The sequence below is a fragment of the Aquarana catesbeiana genome, linkage group LG02, assembly GCF_042186555.1.
Source record: "Aquarana catesbeiana isolate 2022-GZ linkage group LG02, ASM4218655v1, whole genome shotgun sequence".
Lineage (NCBI taxonomy): Eukaryota > Metazoa > Chordata > Amphibia > Anura > Ranidae > Aquarana > Aquarana catesbeiana.
The window spans coordinates 212,799,179-212,818,590 of NC_133325.1; the positions used below are offsets into that span (position 1 = coordinate 212,799,179).

The 19,412-nt window shown below is 38.5% G+C and overlaps 1 protein-coding gene across 6 annotated transcripts in view; it reads left to right on the plus strand.

The window, feature by feature from the left end:
- PCDH17 (protocadherin 17) overlaps window positions 1–17,062 on the plus strand; it is a 312,742-nt gene extending 295,680 nt beyond the window's left edge. For 5 of the 6 annotated variants that reach the window (XM_073614234.1, XM_073614232.1, XM_073614235.1 and 2 more), the window contains one exon: window positions 15,514–17,062. In XM_073614234.1, coding sequence (XP_073470335.1) covers window positions 15,514–16,196 — 683 coding nt within the window. In that variant the 3' untranslated portion in view covers window positions 16,197–17,062. Of the gene's footprint in view, window positions 1–2,864; window positions 2,923–15,513 lie in introns of those variants that run through there. The other variant, XM_073614237.1, reaches the window with a different exon arrangement.
- The last annotated feature ends 2,350 nt before the right edge of the window (window positions 17,063–19,412 follow it).

Consider the following 19,412-nt stretch of genomic DNA (forward strand, 5'->3'; position numbering starts at 1 on the left):
ATGAATGGAACACATTGAAATCCTCTATTCTCTGTTTACAGTTGTGATCTCCTGAGATTAGTCACAGTGATCACATAGTACAGAGCCACTCTCATTGTCTCTGTACCTTTTGCCTGTGATAAGATATACAACAAATGTAAAATAAACAAATGCCACTCTGTATTCATTAATACATTATTGTATTTAAATGGATGCATTGTAAGTACCTGAATTTGACTTGCAGTTCTATATCAGAACTCAGATTGAGAGATGGAGAAGTAGAACAATAAGCTGTAGGTGGAAAGAGCACAGTGGCAAAGACTGGAGTTTGTGAGTCTGTTGCTTCTCCTTTTATTGTGCAGTGAAAAGGTGGGGAGAAGATCTTTAAGTGTTACAGAACAGGAGCAGAGAAATCAAGAAGAGCTTCTGTATTGCTAAAAAGGGCTGTGCTGTGTAGCAAAGCTGTGTAAATATCAGAACTAGATTTACAAATACAAATAATTTGACAAGTAAAGCAGCTTCCATGTATTTGTTTCATCTGTGTATGTAGCTATTTGTCTAGAGTTCAGCTTTAAGAAAGACAGAACCAGGATGTAAAGTGTTACTACATGGCATTTTCCACAGTGTTACACATAGTTAATTAAGCATGTCCAATTGAATAATCACTTACATGCAGCTATAAACCATGGCCATTTACACTGACAAAATCACATCATGGTAAGGTGTTTGCTTATTGCAATCAATAGATGTGACAGCAAATAACACATCCAATAGATACTAAAAATGAACAACAAAAATAGAATGAACAGTCTGCAAATATCTACCGTTACGAAGCAGTAGTCTACTTGATATACAAATATAGTCACTTAAAATGTAGCTGGAAAGAGATCTCCAAGATGTACAGTAATTCACTTTGAAAATTGTGACTTCCCCGATATGTGGGAGACAGAATAATATAATGGCTTTATCAGTGATACCATCTGGCTAAACCAATTGTTGCTGTAATTTTAGCTCCTGAGAATTACATCCTAGTGCATCATAGCTGAAGTTGCTATATTGTTTACAATCTGTAAAAAGAGATATGGCAAAATGAAGAATAAAAATGTTTTGGAGGAAGTACACATCCTGTCGTCAAAACCCAATTACACATTTCTTTATTGTTCATGCACATGAAAGGATATTACTGTGACAAACTTTTTTTAAGTGTTACTTTTTTTTTTCGATACAAATACCATCTGTCTCTTTTAGATGTATGCTGGTGTTTTACTCTAAGCTACAATAATAAAATGTGTACATGCTTTGTTGCCTTAGCTATACCTGACAGTCTTGTGTTGTAATAACACTGGAAAATGAAGAGACGTTTCATGCTTTTATAATTTAAAATTGCCTTTTTTATACCATTGCCTTTTATTCCAAGCTGAGCAAAATATTTCACAGGTGGAAGTTGTGTAGACAGATATTTACTATACAATATGAATATACTATAATAAATAGTACAGGATGGTTTTGCAAGGTGCAAGAACTTTATTTAAAAATGTTTATAATATGGACAGTGATATTGCTAATCAGTGTTGCCTGGACATGTGAACTATTGGTATTACTATATGGTATATACTTTATAGTGATTGCAACTAATATTTAGTCAGATCCCTGAGACAAGTACACTCAAAAAGTTAAGATTTGCTATGTTATAGGGAACCTTTAGAAGTCTAATTTGTACCTAAACAGTGCTCTGAAAAATGTGTATACGTGTGTAAAAAAACAAAATAAATATATATATATTGTACTGGGAGATAGATTTGAAGGGGAATTTGGTGATGTCAACCCTGTGCTGCTCCCTGTTCTCTTTGCTAGAGGCTCTGACCTGAGGAAGCAAAGCCCTGTCTCTACCAAGATGGCTATTTCCACACAGAGACACAGTGCAGAACAAGATACGGTATTTCAGTAATGAGGAAAATATTTGCTGCAGGGAGAACATCAGTACTGGTGACCAATTTTTTGCCCCAAGCCTGCCTTTTTGCCACAGCTGCCGGAGTTCAGTTTATTTTTAATTGTTTTAAACATATAAGCATAATTGGCATGGTTATTCTGAAAGATGAAAGAGCCAAATGTGCCCTGGGCCAAGTGCTATATAAATATATATATATATATATATATATATATATATATATATATATATATATATATATATATATATATAAAATGTTAGATATCTATATAGATATATTATATCTTTATACAGTATATATAAAATGTTTTATATATATATATATATAGATATATCTATATATAGATAGATATATCTATCTATCTATATATAGATATATCTATATATATACATAATATATAGATAGATAGATAGATAGATAGATAGATAGATAGATAGATAGATAGATAGATAGATAGATAGATAGATAGATAGATAGATAGATTATAAGGACAAGAATTATTGGTTGTCAAAGAAACTCACCACATAACTATGGAAGGCTATTTCTTTGTGCATTTAGTTCATGAATATACTAAATAGTTTTAAAGGGCTTTATTTTTTAATTTACTAACACTGGAGAAACCAGAATCTGTAGCAGCTGTGCATGGTCAACCAGTCAACTTCTATCTTTCATTTTCAAAGCTTAATTGAACATGCTATTAACAGAGGCTGATTGGTAGCTATGCGCAGCTTCTTCAGATTCTGTCTGCTCCAGTTTTGATAAATCCCCCCCCCACACTATTTTCTGAAAACAATTGCATGGTATGTAGTTAAATGTTGAATTTATTTATTATAACTAGTTCAGCAAGCATCCAATGTAACTGCCAATGTACATTTACACAAGGGTCTTGTAACATTTATTTAGATCTACTTTGTTTTTCACCTTATAACTCTACAGAGATTGTTATCCATACTCATAAATGAAGAAAAAGGGAGAATTAATTTAGAGAATATGGGTATGAATTTATATTACTTGCAAAATGAATTCATAATACTTATTTGTATCTCCTGAGTATTTGATCAAGAACTATCTATCCTATTTAATGTTGTACAAAGTAAAATGCTGCTGGCATGAAGACTTATATAACTTAAACAGCCACCAAGGTCATATATGACCGCCAGCATTTGTAACGTTCCTGAGAATGCAGATATAAGTCACAGCAAGTGCTGTTACGTGCACATTGTTCCATGACAAATTTCTTGCCTTCTTTTGGATTTAAATTATAAGAGCTTCTTGAAAATGTCACAGCATGGATTATGTCTTTGTATTGGCATTCAAGATGCAAAAAGAGTGACCTGGTATAATTGTGCATTTTATTTTTATCGTGCATTTTTATACATATGCTGCTGTATTGAAAAATCGCTACTTGCCTATCCACCAAAAGCTGCATAATAAAGCCTTGAGTTTATTTAGTATGTAGTTTCATTTCCTTTTTTTTTTTTTTTTGCTTTTTTTACTTTTTTTTTTTTTTTTTTTTTTTAAAGCATGCCTCTTTTTTTCTTTTTGCATCTTTTTGGAGTGTGGGGGTTTAAAGGTGACATTATTTGTATAATAAGGTCATGTATAAGACGTCCACCAGTGCCACTCTGTGTCTCCATGCTATTGAAATGTGCCCTCTATAAATTTAGAGTGTGTTCTATTATTTGTGATGGAATAACAAAGTAGACAGGAGGTGTAATATGATTCAGTAATGCTTAACGTGTCATTTTCATTTTCAAGTTTTGCTCCCATCTGTGACCTAGTGATAACCTGCACGCTTGTTATGCATAAATCCCATTATACTTGCATAGTTTAGTGTTCCCATGGAGTTACTATACAACAGTGATTTTCTTTAGAATGTTACTCATCAAGGAACATACAAATGAGCATAAAAAAGAGAAAACATTTGATGTAACCCATCGTTGTAGCTGGAGTGTTTGTCATCAAGCTAAATTAAAAACCTCAACTGAATCAAGCGGTTATAAAAAGCAGAACATGCATATCATTATTTTCTATTTTCTCCTTGAATAAGAAAATTAAAGCACAATTTATATGTTTCTTCGTTTGGTTTATTTTTTCCCTTATTATTTTTTCACACATTTTTCTCTATATTTTAGAGGCAATTTGTGAGACATAATCCATCTAAAATTTTCTAGGTTTGATTCTAGACAAATGTTTCTTTGTTAGAAATGTTCTGCCTTAATCTTTAAAGTCCCAAAGAGCCTAAACACAAACAGACCACACAGATTAAGGTCAATATAGTCTATGCGCAAAACTGTGTTTCATCCTACCCAGTCTACTGCATTTTAGGGCTTCATGGCAAAATGTGCATTAGGTAGTTTGTAACTATGTGGGGAATACATAGAGGCAGCTACTTCTTGTCCCTTAAAGTATAACTAAAAGCAAAACTTTTTTTTTAAAGTTTTGGATAGAGTGGAGAGGGATTAGAACACCTGTCAGTTTTTATGGCTGCCTGTGCCCCCGTTAAGGAGATCCCTCTCTATTTCTCCTGTTTACCATTATCATTGAAAGTAAAAGAAAACCCCACATTTTGTGTTGTCCCCAGAAAAGTAATAGAGGGGAAACTTTCCAATGGAGACACTAGGTCTGGTAGCCTGGGGATCCCCAAGGAATTTCCTTATTTTTTGGTGATTTCCCCTTACTTCCTGTTTTCCTCACAAATGGCAAAAAAAACTGGTTATAACCCTCCCTTGCACTATCCAAAATGGAAAAAAAAAGTTTTGCCTGTAGTTCTACTTTAAGGTTAAAGGGCTCAAGTTTAACAGCCTTTCCTTTCTTAGCAATGGTGTACCTAGGTTACACTGTGTCCAGGAATAAAGCAGCATCCCCTTCCTTTCTTTGCATCTAATACAAGTGCTAATGGAAGAGCTTATTTTGAATGGGATATGTCAATGTTAGAGGAGTAAAACAAGAAGCCTGTGCTGACCCTAAACCTATAAATCTAAACTAAATCTCCAACACCAACCCAAAGCAGCTGTGTAAATTATAAAGATAATGAAATAAATTAAAATCTAAATGACAGCGATGAATAAACTTATTACCAAAAACATTAATACATAATAAAAAAGTGTTCTATCTATCTATACTTATACTGTGTGTTTATATATATATATATATATATATATATATATATATATATATATATATATATATATATATATATATATATGTGTGTATAAAAAGGTGAATCAATAAAGTCAAACAAAACAGTATAAAGTGCTTCACTGAAAGAATGTAGTGAAAACTGCATTCAAAATATCCACAATGAAAGTGATCCAGAAAATGTCTCCATACACTGTTTCAAATGATTAGATTGTGATCCCTGCATCCAAATAGTGATCCACTTCCAAGAGTCCCCTTGTGATGATCTTCTTACCATTTAATGTGAACTTTGTTGTCCGATAAGGTGGTCTTGAATGGCATATGTCAATCCTCCAGTCATTCCCCATATATGTTATTTCAAATCACTGTCCTGCTCAGGAGACAACCTCAAGGTGTAATAAAAGAAGGCAGACAAAAATTCATTGTGCAACACATCTTTATTAAAAACTAAAAACATGTATACAAATTGCACTCACATTAGGTAGTGCTATTTCCTAGTACCAACAGGAGAACATACTCATATGCAGAGATATCCACATCACTTTCTACTCCCGGGTGTGTGCACATGTGTGCCACCCAATGCGTTTCATTATCACAACTTTGCCAGAAGAATTAAGCTCCCTGTGACATTCCATGCACTATATACAGTATATCTACACTGCAATCATCAACTGGGCTATAGTATCAACACTAAAATACGCCAATGAGCACACTGCTTCTGACAGACAGCCTTCAGTATTGCCCAAAGTTTACTGACATGTTATTCACAGATAATCACATAACTATTCTATGCAAATCAATAATCCACTAGATATTCAACAACCCTGAACCATAAATATTCTAAAAATCTGATAACAAACAGTTTAAAATGCTGCAAAATCTAAAAACTCTTTAGGACATAATGTGTTCAATAGAAATACTCCCCTTTGTTTCTTTCTTTATGTTTGTCCCCCTCCATTTTATGAATACCCTATCTATACCACACAATTTTAATCCCCTTGATTTCCCCTGATGTACTATTTTAAAATGTCTTGAAACAATGTGTTTATTATACCCTTTTTTACATTAATATGCTTGCCAGTTTATAACTTTCTGGTTGTGCGACCACATACTGGAGAACATATGGGCGGCTGGTAGGTCACATGTGTAGTATCAATTGAAACACATTTATCAGTTTTATAAACCTTAACTGTAATATTGGACTTGAATGTTTTCCTCTTCCTGGCATGACTACTCAGTGCTTTGCAAATATTACCTATCTAATATCTAATATCTACCACGTGTAAAATTATTTGCTATCCAGAAAGTAATTTCCATTCTGGTGAATTAATTACATTAGGGGCCAAGTTTAATCCTAACAGTGAGACTTTTCTATACATAATTCTAGATTTCTTCAGTAGGAGGGGACCAGGTATTCCATCTTTCAAAATAATAGGGCAATATCTGTTCAAAATACCCTCCTCTTTCTTATAATTGCTATTAAAATATGTAATAAATGCAAATTCAAAGGTTTCTCTATCCTCTCTAACAATCTTTTGCCTAGTTTGCATACTACTCTCCATATTAGATACTTTCTTCTGGACAGACTCGGGATGAGCTTTCTGTTCGGGTCAAACATGAGTTCGACTCGAACATTGGCTGTTCGCCCGTTCATCGAAAACCGAACATTATGGGCCGTTCACGCCAAATTTCAGCGGCGCAAATTTCAGCGGCGCAAATTTCAGCGGCACTAATTTCAGCGGCGAAATTTCAGCGGCACATAATGCACTGCGGGAGTGCAGTGCATTGCTGTATGATGATTGGCCAAAGCATGCACCATGACCTGCATGCTTTGGCCAATCCCAGCGCTCTCAGCTAAGAGAGCCATAATTGGCCAAAGCAGGGTGCCTTTTGCCAATCATGGCTCAGGGGGACTAAGTCCACGCTCCACACTATATAAGGCTGCCTGCACATTGGCCCTGTGTAGTGTGTTGTTGGCGTGGACGGAGAGAGAGTGTCATTTAGATTGAGCAGGCAGGCAGGTTATTCAGTTAGCTGCAGTGTATTTAATATATATATATATATATATATATATATATATATATACAGACAGTCTCATATATATATATATATATATCTCCACATATATATATATCCACTGTATCCAGTATAGCTATATCTGACTGCAGTCCACTCCTGGTGTACTGTTTCTAATATACTTCAGGCAGGCAGGTATTTCAGTTAGCTGCAGTGTATTTAATATATATACCCTAGTGTGGTTGCTACTACTTTTCTGGTGGTGTACACAATACAGTACACCCATAGTTGTTATTACACTTCTGTTGGTGTACACAGTACCGTGCTCCCCTAGTGCAGTTGCTACTACTTTTCTGGTGGTGTACACAGTACACAATACATACAGTTCACCCATAGTTGTTATTAAACTTATGTTGGTGTCCTCAGTACCATGCACCCCTAGTGCAGTTGCTATTACTTTCCTGGTGGTGTACACAATACATACAGTGCACCCATAGTTGTTTTTAAACTTCTGTTGGTGTACACAGTACCATGCACCCCTAGTGCAGTTGCTACTACTTTCCTGGTGGTGTACACAGTACACAATACAGTGTAGTGTGGTTTTCCTAAACAAAATTTACAGCATATCTGGAAGGCCACCAAGGAGAGGCAGACGCTCACAGGCCACTAAAAGAGGGCAAGCAGGCTCTGTGTCTACAGTCGACAGTGCTGGTCCTGAACATGGTGCATTCTCAGCACGTAGCAGCTGCTACTACTTTTCTGGTGGTGTACACAGTACACAATACATACAGTGCACCCATAGTTGCTATTAGACTTCTGGTGGTGTACACAATACCGTTCACCCCTAGTGCAGTTGCTACTACTTTTCTGGTGGTGTACACAGTACACAATACATACAGTGCACCTATAATTGCTATTAGACTTCTGGTGGTATACACAATACCGTTCACCCCTAGTGCAGCTGCTACTACTTTTCTGGTGGTGTACACAATACAGTACACACATAGTTGATATTACACTTCTGTTGGTGTACACTGTACCGTGCACCCCTAGTGCAGTTGCTACTACTTTTCTGGTGATGTACACAATACAGTACACCCATAGACGTTATTACACTTCTGTTGGTGTACACAGTACCGTGCACCCCTAGTGCAGTTGCTACTACTTTTCTGGTGGTGTACACGCTACACAATACATACAGTACACCCATAGTTGTTATTAAACTTATGTTGGTGTACACAGTACCGTACACCCCTAGTGCAGTTGCTACTACTTTTCTGGTGGTGTACACAGTACACAATACATACAGTGCACCCATAGTTGTTGTTAAACTTCTGTTGGTGTACACAGTACTGTGCACCCCTAGTGCAGTTGCTACTACTTTCCTGGTGGTGTACACAATACATACAGTGCACCCATAGTTGTTTTTAAACTTCTGTTGCTGTACACAGTACCGTGCACCCCAGTGCAGTTGCTATTACTTTCCTGGTGGTGTACACAGTACACAATACAGTGTAGTGTGGTTTTCAAAACAAAATTTACAGCATATCTGGAAGGCCATCAAGGAGAGGCAGATGCTCACAGGCCACTAAAAGAGGGCAAGCAGGCTCTGTGTCTACAGTCGACAGAGCTGGTCATGAACACGGTGCATCCTCAGCACGTGGCTGTGGGGCACGCTTGTCCTTTTTTTCGTCAGCTGGTCGTGTTATTGAGCCACAACATGCAGAAGAGTTGGTGGAATGGATAACAAAGCCCTCCTTATCCTCCTCATCCTCCTCATCCTCTGTCACCCAGGCTCAGAGTGCCAAAGTGGCCTATTCCATCGGCTCCATGTCAACAGTCACTCCTTCCTTAGCCCCGTCATCATGCACGTGTTGGGTACATGCTGCAGGAGGATGCGCAGCGATTTGAAGGCTCCGATGATGGTACCCAGGTTGATGAAGGGAGTAATGTGAGCCTAGAGAGAGGGGGTGCCCAAGAAGGTCAAGAAACTGGCAGTCATGTTCCCCGAGCTGCAGCATACTAACAAGTTTGCTCCAGTGATGAGGAGGGAGGAAATGATGAGGTCACTGACTCTACTTGGGTGCCTGATAGAAGAGAGGAGGAGGAGGCACATCTTCAACGAGGCAGGATGCCCTCCAGGGGGAAGCTTAAGGGCAGCCACCCTATTGCATCACACCACAGAGCTAAGCAGGTGCAGGGCGCTGCTGACTCCCCACATATTTTGAAAAGTTCTTTCGTGTGGGCCTTTTTTGACACGTGTGCAGCAGATCGCACCGTTGCTGTTTGCAACATATGTCTGAAGCATATCAAGCGTGGCCAAAACAGCAGCGCTTGGACACCAATGCTTGGCCAGACATTTGACGACCTCCCATTCAGTCCATTGGCAACAGCACTTAAAAGATCCACATCAATGAACGAGGTGGACCTCTCCTTGCTCCTCATCAGCTGGGATCTCCAACCCCACTATACCTCCAGTCCTCTCAGAAACCTGCACTGAGAGCAATGAAGGTATAGAAATAGGTGTCCCAAGTAGTTGCAGCCCATCTGCTAGTGGTACACCAACATCCGATTTTAGCAGGCAAATTTCCCTACCCCAGTTGCTAAACTGTCGAAAGAAATTCGGTCCCAGCCATCCACATGCTCAGTGTCTGAATGCTAGCTTGGCCAAATTGCTAGCACTGCAACTGCTGCCTTTTCAGCTGGTAGACTCTGCCCCCTTTCGTGAATTTGTGGAATGTGCGGTACGTCAGTGGCAGGTTCCCAAACGCCATTTCTTTTCTCGGAAGGCCATTCCGGCTCTCTACCAGCATGTGGAAGGCAATGTCTTGGCCTTGTTGGACAGAGCGGTCAGCAGTAAGGTGCATATTACTGCTGACTCATGGTCCAGCAGGCATGGACAGGGACGTTACCTTTAATTCCCGGCGCACTAGGTATCTCTGCTGGCAGCTGGGAAGGATGCAGGACAGGGTTCAGTATTGTTGGAGCTGGTTCTGCCACCACGCCTCCAAAATGCTAGTGGTGATTCTGGCACAGCTCTCTCCTCCACCCCTCATCTTCTTCCTCTATGGCCTCTTCCTCTGAAGATTTCTCCTCTGAACCAGCGGTGCTCCGTAGACGTTCAAGGGGCTACGCAAACACTCAGGCAAAAAGATGCCATGCGGTGCTTGAGTTGGTTTGCTTATTGGGACAGGAGCCACACTAGGGCAAAGATTCTGTCAGCTCTGCAGGGGCAGGCTCAGAGGTGGTTGACGCCATGCCAGCTTCAGCCAGGAATGGTTGTATGCGACAATGGCACTAACCTCCTCTCTGCCCTCTGACAGGGACACTTGACCCATGTTCCCTGTTTGGCTCTTGTCCTGAATTTGGTGGTGCAGCGGGTCTTGAGCAGGTTCCCTGGCTTCCAGGATCTCCTGAGGCAGGCCAGGAAAGTCTGTGGTCATATCATGGAAAGTCACCAGTCTGTGGTCATATAATGCCAGTGCACGGCTGGCTGACATTCAAAGAGAATGCAACCTGCCCAAGAACCGCCTCATTTGTGACATGCCCACCAGGTGGAACTCAACGTTGGCAATGCTGCAGCAGAGGGCCATCAGTGAGTACCTGTGTGAGTATGGCACCAGGACAGGGTCAGGGGAGCTTGGCTTTTTTTCACCACGCCAGTGGCTACTGATCAAGGATGCATGCACTGTCCTGTCACCATTTGAGGAGGCCATGAGGATGGTGAGCAGTGACAGTGCATGCATCAGCGATACTGTCCCTCTTGTCTTCCTGGTGGAGCACATGCTTCGTGGAATAATGGACAGGGCACTTAAGGCAGAACAGCGGGAGAAAGAGGAGGACTTCCTTACCTCTCAAGGCCCTCTTTATCCAGATACTAGTATTCCTGCAAGCCCGCCGATCACACAGGAAAAAGACAAGGAGGAGGAGGATTGTGTCAGCATGGAGGTGGAGGATAACACTCAGCATCAGCAGCAGTGTTCAATGAATCATTTGCAGTCCCCAGAAACCCATGGAGTTGTACGTGGCTGGGAGGAGGTGGTTGAGGATCATGTGATCCTTAGTGACCCAGAGGATTCAGGATCGAATGCCTCTGCAAACTTACGCTTCATGGCATCCCTGATCCTGCAAAGCCTGCGAAAGGACCGTAGGATTCGTGGTATCAAGGAGAGGGATCATTACTGGCTGGCAACCCTTCTTGATCCACGTTACAAGGGTAAAGTTGCAGAACTTATCCAGCCTTTTGCAGAGGGAGCAGAGGATGAAATATCTTCGGGAGGCCTTGCAGAAAGGTTTCTGCAATGCGTTTCCAGAGCCTGGAAGGTTACAATTACCTGGTGCTGGACAACGTGTTTGCTGAGTCTTCGTTCAGTCACAGAAAGAGCGGTGGAGAAGGTGGCCGGCTGACTGATGCCTTCATACAATTCTTCGGTCCTCAGCGCCCAGGTCTGATCGGTTCCAGCAACCATCGCCAGTGTCTGAATTACATGGTGCAGGAATATCTAGGGGCAAGATCAGACTTGGAGACCTTTCCACCAGAACATCCACTTGGTTACTGGGTCTTGAGGATGGACCATTGGCCAAAGCTTACTGCAATTGCAATTATGCAATTGAGCTACTGGCCTGTCCTGCATCGAGCATTCTTTCTGAACGCACATTCAGTGCTGCTGGAGGCTTTGTAACCGATCACAGAGTGCGCCTGTCCACAGACTCTGTTGATCGGCTCACATTCATAAAAATGAATCAGTCTTGGATCACCAGCTACCAAGCACCTGATGCTGATGTAACCGATTTATTTTTCTATGGATGTGGGATCTCTTGAAGACTGCATATGCTGAGTGACTATCCTATTATGCTGAGTGACTATCCTATTCCTCCTCAATCTTCATGATGATAGCTTATAGGAATATTTTTGTTTCAGGGCACCACCACCACTGCCTAAGGCCCAATTTTTCTGCCCTGTTTAACAGGTGCACATAATTACAATTTTTGATCTAATATTTCACAGCAGGACCTGTTCCTGTGCTTAAAAAAGTATCTGTGATTCTTTACAGTATTGTGCAACCACTACCACTGCCTAAGGCCCAATTTTTATGCCCCTGTTAAACAGGGGCGCGTAATTACAATTCTTGATATAATATTTCACATCAGGGCCCATTCCAGCACCCACCAAGAGTAACTGTGAGGGCTTACAGTGTTCTGGTACCACCAACACCTAAGGCCCAATTTTCCGCAGAGTGTATAGGGAGTATAGTATATACAGGCCGTCCCCTATTTTCAAACATCCGACTTACAAACATCTCCAACTTAGAAATGGAGGGAGACAACAGGAAGTGAAAGGAAATCTACCCCTAATATGGGGAAAAGGTGTCTCCACTGATGCTTTATCACCAATCCTTGTTTCCCTAATAACCCAAAATTTTCTAAATCCAATTGTCTTTGGGACAGAAAGTGAGGTGAAATCTTCTGAACAGGGACACAGACAGCAAAAAAAACGTTACAATGGTGATAACCCTACCCTATATTATCCAAAAAGCTTAAAAATAGATTTTTTGTGGCTGGAGCTACACTTACAAAATGTCCCTGTCTTGTTTGTAACCCGGGGACCGCCTGTATACTGCTGCTGTTCAGAGTATATAGGGCCTGGGGGCCCCACACCTTTTTTTTTTTAATTTGGGTGCGGGGTTCCCCTTAATATCCATATCAGACCTAAAGGGCGTGGTAATGGGCTGGGGGGGGGGTAACATTACATTACAGCTGCAAGCAGTTTTAAATGACTTATATTCCTTTAGAAATGTCATTTTGCTGCCGGGACTGTTCTAAACATGGGAAAAATGCGCCACTTTACAGGCATATTATAGTCACCCCCCAGGTATCATATTATGATATTTAAAGGAATATTTCACTTTTATTGTTTCACTTTAAGCATTATTAAAATCACTGCTCCCAAAAAAGGCCATTTTTAAAACTTTTTTTTGCATCGATACATGTCCCACTTTAAGCATTATTAAAGTCACTGCTCCCAAAAAAAGGCTATTTTTTAAACTTTTTTTTGCATTGATACATGGGCAGGACCCGGGTCCCCAAACACTTTTTATGACAATAACTTGCATATTAGCCTTTAAAATTAGCACTTTAGATTTTTCACGTTCGAGTCCCACAGACTTTAACGGTGTTTGCCTGTTTGCACAAATTTTTTGCCTGTTTGCATGTTCTGCCGCGAACCGAACTGGGGGGTGTTCGGCTCATCCCTAACCCTAACCTTTCTGTAAAAACCTTTGCATTAAGGTATCATTTTGTGTGTAAATCTGCTATATTATCATGGTTCCCCTGCTTGATGAGAGCTAGAAATTGGTATAAAGTTGTTTCTGGCTTTCTTAAATTATGTTTTAATACAAATTTTATTGGAATCTTTATATACCCTTACATCTGGAAATTGATGGATTTTTCTTTACACACACCAAAAAAAAATGAATATTATAAACATTATTGGTCACCTGTTCCCAAAATCTCTTAAATAATAAAAATTCATGACCACCTTACTTGTTTAAGGGGTCCACATTATAAGTTGAGCAGAACTACTTTTTATTGGTCTGATGGAATATATATATATATATATATATATATATATATATATATATATATATATATATATATATATATATATATATATATATATATATGTATATATATATATATATATATGTATATATATATATATATATATGTATATATATATATATATATTTATTTGTGAACAGGTTCAGAGGATAAAACATTTTTCCAAGTTCCTTTGTGCATACATATTGCCAGAGAAATTATTTTGCACAAGATCTCTTGGTAGGGAGTTGCCCCAACCACCAGTATGCAGCAAAAGTTTGTAGCATGGGCACTAATGATAGATTTACTTTAATGTACTCAAAGGATTTGTTTTCAAGCAAGACTTTTACTTGCCATTTTCTAATCTCAATGTGAGTAGTCCTAATTGGAAACCCGGACAGCTCACAGTAGCGTGCCTCTTCAATGATTTAGGTGTTTCACCTTTCAGTAAATGTAAAATAGATTCGGACACGGGTTTTCAAATGATAGTATAATGAGTCTTTTTGATTTATAGCTATATCTACTTAGTTTAGAACACCAGTACAATTAGATGGAAAGTCTCCTTTAGTGCTATTGATAGGGAGCAGCAAAACAGGTCATGTTCCAATTAATAATGTGACACTGGGTGTGGCTGGTGACAGCTTCACAGTTGCTTCATGCTTTATTACCACTGGAAGGAATAAAGTATCAGAAAGCTTATGTTGGAATTTCATTTTCTAGGTTATATTTCCTTTTTGGCACTACATTGGGATGCACACAAGAAAATTATAATCTGTGTGCATAAATTAACATAACATTCAGATAAGATTAAGCCAGGTTGGTGAGGACACCTTTTTTCTCTATGGGGGGTCTGGGTCTGGATCTGGTCAGTGTGGATCAGCTGTGCAGGAACTGGTCACTATAGGAATGATCTGCTGCTGCATTAAAGCGATTGTGAAGTCTTGTTTTTTTTCTATAAAAATAACAAACATGTTATACTTACCTGCTTTGTTGCAGTGGTTTTGCACAGAGCAGCCCAGATCCTCCTTTTCTCGGGTGCCTCTTCTGTGCTCCTGGCCCTCCCTCCTGTTGAGTGCCCACACAACAAGCAGCTTGCTATGGGGACACCCAAGCTGAGCTGCAGCTCCATGTGTCTATTCAGACACAGAGCTGTGGTTCAGCCCAGCCACCTCTCTCTCCTGTTCGGCTAACTAACTTTGATTGACAACAGCGGGAGCCAATGGCACAGCTGCTGTGTCTCTGCCAATCAGGAGGGAGAGTCCCAGACAGCTGAGATACTTATAGACATCACTGGACAGAGATGGGGCTCATGTAAGTATTAGGGGGGTTGCTGCACACAGAAGTCTTCTGACTTTACAACCCTTTAACCACTCCCGGACCGCCCGCCGTCATTATATGGCAGCTGACAAAAGTGGTTTCTGTGACGGATTTGTCGCAAGATCATTTTTATCATAACATTTTTTTTTTATTGCATTTTAGTGTAAATATGAGATCTGAGGTCTTTCTGACCCCATATCTTATATTTAAGAGGTCCTGTTATGCTTTTTTTCTGTCTATTTTTTTGTTTACATTCCTTGTTATAGGAATAAAAGTGAGACTTTTTTTTTTTTAAAGAACAGTGTAAAAATAAAAAATAATGCAATAGTATATGTTAGACCAATAGTAACTCTTTCACAACACCATCCACAATATTCATCTTTGGAAATCTCTTGAACCTCAGATTTTCTACATCTTTACCTTATTTTTTAAAGTAAAATGCACTTTGATTTTGCTTTGTTTATATCTTATGTGCATTGAAATAAAAAAACACATATGTTTTATTTTTCAGAGCAAGAGGAATGTGTTAACTGTACAGATGAATGCAGAGTCCTTGGCCATTCTGACAGATGTTGGATGCCGCAATTTCCTACAGCAAACCAGGTTGAAAATGCTGATTATCGCACAAATCTCTTTGTTCCAACCGTGGAAGCTCACGTTGAGACTGAGACTTATGAAACTGTGAATCCCACTGGAAAAAAGACATTTTGTACATTTGGGAAAGACAAACGAGAGCACACCATTCTCATTGCCAATGTAAAACCATATTTAAAAGCCAAGCGTGCCCTGAGTCCTCTGCTACAGGAGGTTCCCTCTGCCTCTAGCAGTCCAACCAAGACATGCATTGAGCCTTGTGCCTCAACTAAGGGACCATTGAATGGCTGTGAAATAAAATCAGGAGTCTTGGCAGAAACAACCAGTCCATACCTGTCCTCTGATAGTCAGTACATATCGCCTAGTAAACAGACAAAGGACCCTCAATATATTGCATCAGACCCAATGGCTCGTGTATTTGCTGATGTGCACTCCAGAGTGAGCCGGGACTCAAGTGAAATGGACGCTGTCTTGGAGCATCTGGAGCATTCGAATCGCGATTTGGGCCGAGAGTCCGTGGATGCTGAAGAAGTTGTGAGAGAAATTGATAAACTCTTACAAGACTGTCGAGGCAGTGAACCTGTGGCTGTTAGAAAGTGAAATGGACAGAGAGGCTATTATGTTTGCCTTTTTTGAAGTTACATACAGTTTTCCCTTGGTACAGCACATTTTCAGGGGAGATGATGGACAGATGCTGCTTTGTGGCTAAAAGTGAACTTTTAAAGTGCCCCCAAATTCTTGTCACTGTCTTTTTTTCTGTTACTCAGATTACACTGGCTTTATTTTGGCAAAAAATACTTTTGGACAAAGTCAAGAATAATATGTTGTGGTGAAATTTGACAATCTGTTGTAAAAGGGAACAGAACTGGAACTACTTGCGAAGTTGTGCAACTTCCCACTGTAATTGGTGTGACTTTTCATTTGCCGAGGAAAAGAACCCATTAATTAACAGGGTTAACTAATATATGTGTGGATTTTAAATGAACATCACTAGCTTCTAATTAAAGTCCTAACTAATTTTTGCTGTAGTCTTAGCTGCACAAAACATCAACACCCATTTGTGGTTAACATTTCTATATAAATTATCAACATTCCAAAAACATTTCCAGTACAACCTGTCAGTGTCATGTAGTACATTTTCATGCCACACATAGTAATATATATCAAAAAATTATATAGTCGACTTACTGTGTCCTGCACTTGCATACGCTAATTCACTTTATGTACGATGAAAAGTGTTGAATTAGAATTTTAGTGTCCTACAAAAATATACACACAGTTATTTACATAGAAATAATTATGTTTTTCAACTGCTAAAAATTGTTTTTAAAAAAGAAAAGATCATTGCCATCTAAAGTAAAGTTAACCGATAGAATGGAAATATTTTTTTAAATTAATTTGTGGACACTAAAATTTGCTCAGGAAAGTAAAATGTCCCATTCATTAAAAAAAAAAAAAAAAACAAATATCACATGACCATTTAAATGTGCAAATGTAAGAAGATTTAAATGTGTTTACATCAAAATGACATATTTTTATGATTTATTTGCAATTTTAGTGCATATGAGCCAAATTGTTGCGTGTATAAGAGCTATATTGTGTATTTTATTAAATTAATATATAGTTGTGTTGCAAAAAGAAAAAAAAAATTGGGCTTATATTGTAAATGGCAAGTGTTGCCTCAGTAGCTGTCGAACTCTATGAGTTTTTGTTTTCCTGTTTCCTTTTCCCTCTGTGGATTATGGGAAACAGTGCCTCAGAGCTACAACTCTTGTTATATGTATGGTCTTAAAACAGTAGTACATAATCTGTTCAAAATGTGTTTAAGAAGACTGTTGGAGCAAAGTTAGCAAGAAACAAACATATTCTTTAAACTTGTCATTGTGAAAGTTTACATTTAAAAGTGGAACTGTGGCCAGGCATGGACAGTCACATATTTACATATTCTTTACAAACAACAAATACACATTAAAACAATACCTTACTGACCCCTGTACCTGCAGGCAATATAGAGTATTTCATCCTCTTAATCCTAGCAGAAAAAATATTTTAAAGCCACCTTTACTTTAGATAAACACCCCACCCCCTTAAGTTTACCATGCCAGGTAAAATAATTACTTTCCTCCGAGATCCCGTAATCTTTACTGCATAGTTTTGTTTGACACCGTCTTTGCAAGGAAAAGTCCTGGAGAGGTCCTCTACTTTTTTTGCTTGTTCCTTAGGTTCATTTCAGCAGCTCTGCCCACCTACCTTGCCCCTTCTATCAGTGACATAGAAGCCTGCAAACTTTCTTCCTATTGAATTTTAGGATGCATTTCTCCACAGTGCCTGTATCTACAGAGGTCATTGAGGGTCTGTTGTCATATTTATTGTCTGTTAAGAAAATGTTAATATTTGAATGTCTTTAGTCTGACCACATGTTTACTTTAAGCCCATGATAGGAAACCAAATAAGGAAACCATTATATATAAAGCCTTAGTAACACTTTTCCCTTCAAAACTGGCACCAGTTAAAATCATATAGCACCAATTTTGAAATCATATTAATAAAACAATAAAGGCTTATTTAATAAAGTGTCTTTAATGTGGATTTCCTACATAGGGGTTCTTAAACATAAATTCTTTTTGTAGAAATGAAAATGTATAATTTGGGACATATGGACCAAGACATCAGAAGTCCTGATGTCAAAGATTACAAGTGTGCCAGGTGCATCACCTGTTCCACTAGTAGTTTAAGCATTAACTTTAACATATTCAGCAAAAAAAAGAAAAAAAAAAAAAGAAGTATGTTTAGCTTTGCACAAGATTTGCACCAAAGACACATCTTAAATAAGCCACAAAATGTCATGTTTACTAAGTAGTGCATATTCCAAAAGGCAACTTCAGGATAAATTTGCCATTAAGCTATTAAGCTCAGTTTGGAATTGTGAGCTGTCTTATGGAAAGGCCTTCCTTAGCAAATATGTGCCATAATGATTTAGTATGATAATTCTAAGATTTATTTATAAGCAAAATATATGTAAAATCATATTCTTGTGTCCAGAGACATTTCTAAAGGTATAATTTTAATAATTGCATGTTTATTTGTCTTTTTAATACATCTTTATAAAATAAAAAAGAAAAACAAAGGCATAAAAATACAGATTTTTATACACACAGTATGATATGCACAGACATGTCGAGCTGATCAAACATTGTTATCTTGTGTATGGATTGTTTACAAAAAATGAATCTTTACATCACAGCAGGCAAATGGGAAGTACTGTAAATTCTGATGAAAACTGACCATTGTAAGATTTACTAAAGGAATACTTTTGGTGCTAGCCCAGTTTAACAGTGCTCTTTGCAAATAGCCAATTAGGTTTTGGAGAGTTTTTTATTTATTTTTGGCTTTTCCTCAATCCTATTGGGTGTTTTAACATACATAGGTTTGCACTGCTAGTGTAAGTATTAGGACACCTGTGTGTGATCATTGCTCATTTTGGGCAGGAAGGTAGAGCTGTTTACATCATATATCCAGTGAACCTTTCTGTATTTATAAGTAGACTTCAAGACATTTTGAGAGAAAAAAATAAAATAAATGAAAAAGCTGTGTTCAGCTTCCTTTAAAACTACTAAACTGTACCTTATATGATAAAATACAGCTCATATTTTAACTGCATTGCACTACACTTGTAGAGTACTTAATACACCCCACAGCAAAATTACCTGGGTACATTTGAAATTGCCAGTGGATTAAAGCCCTTACTCCTTTAGTAAATCACCTCCTCATATACGCATCTGAATTGATTTATAGTGTAATTTCCATAGTTCTTTG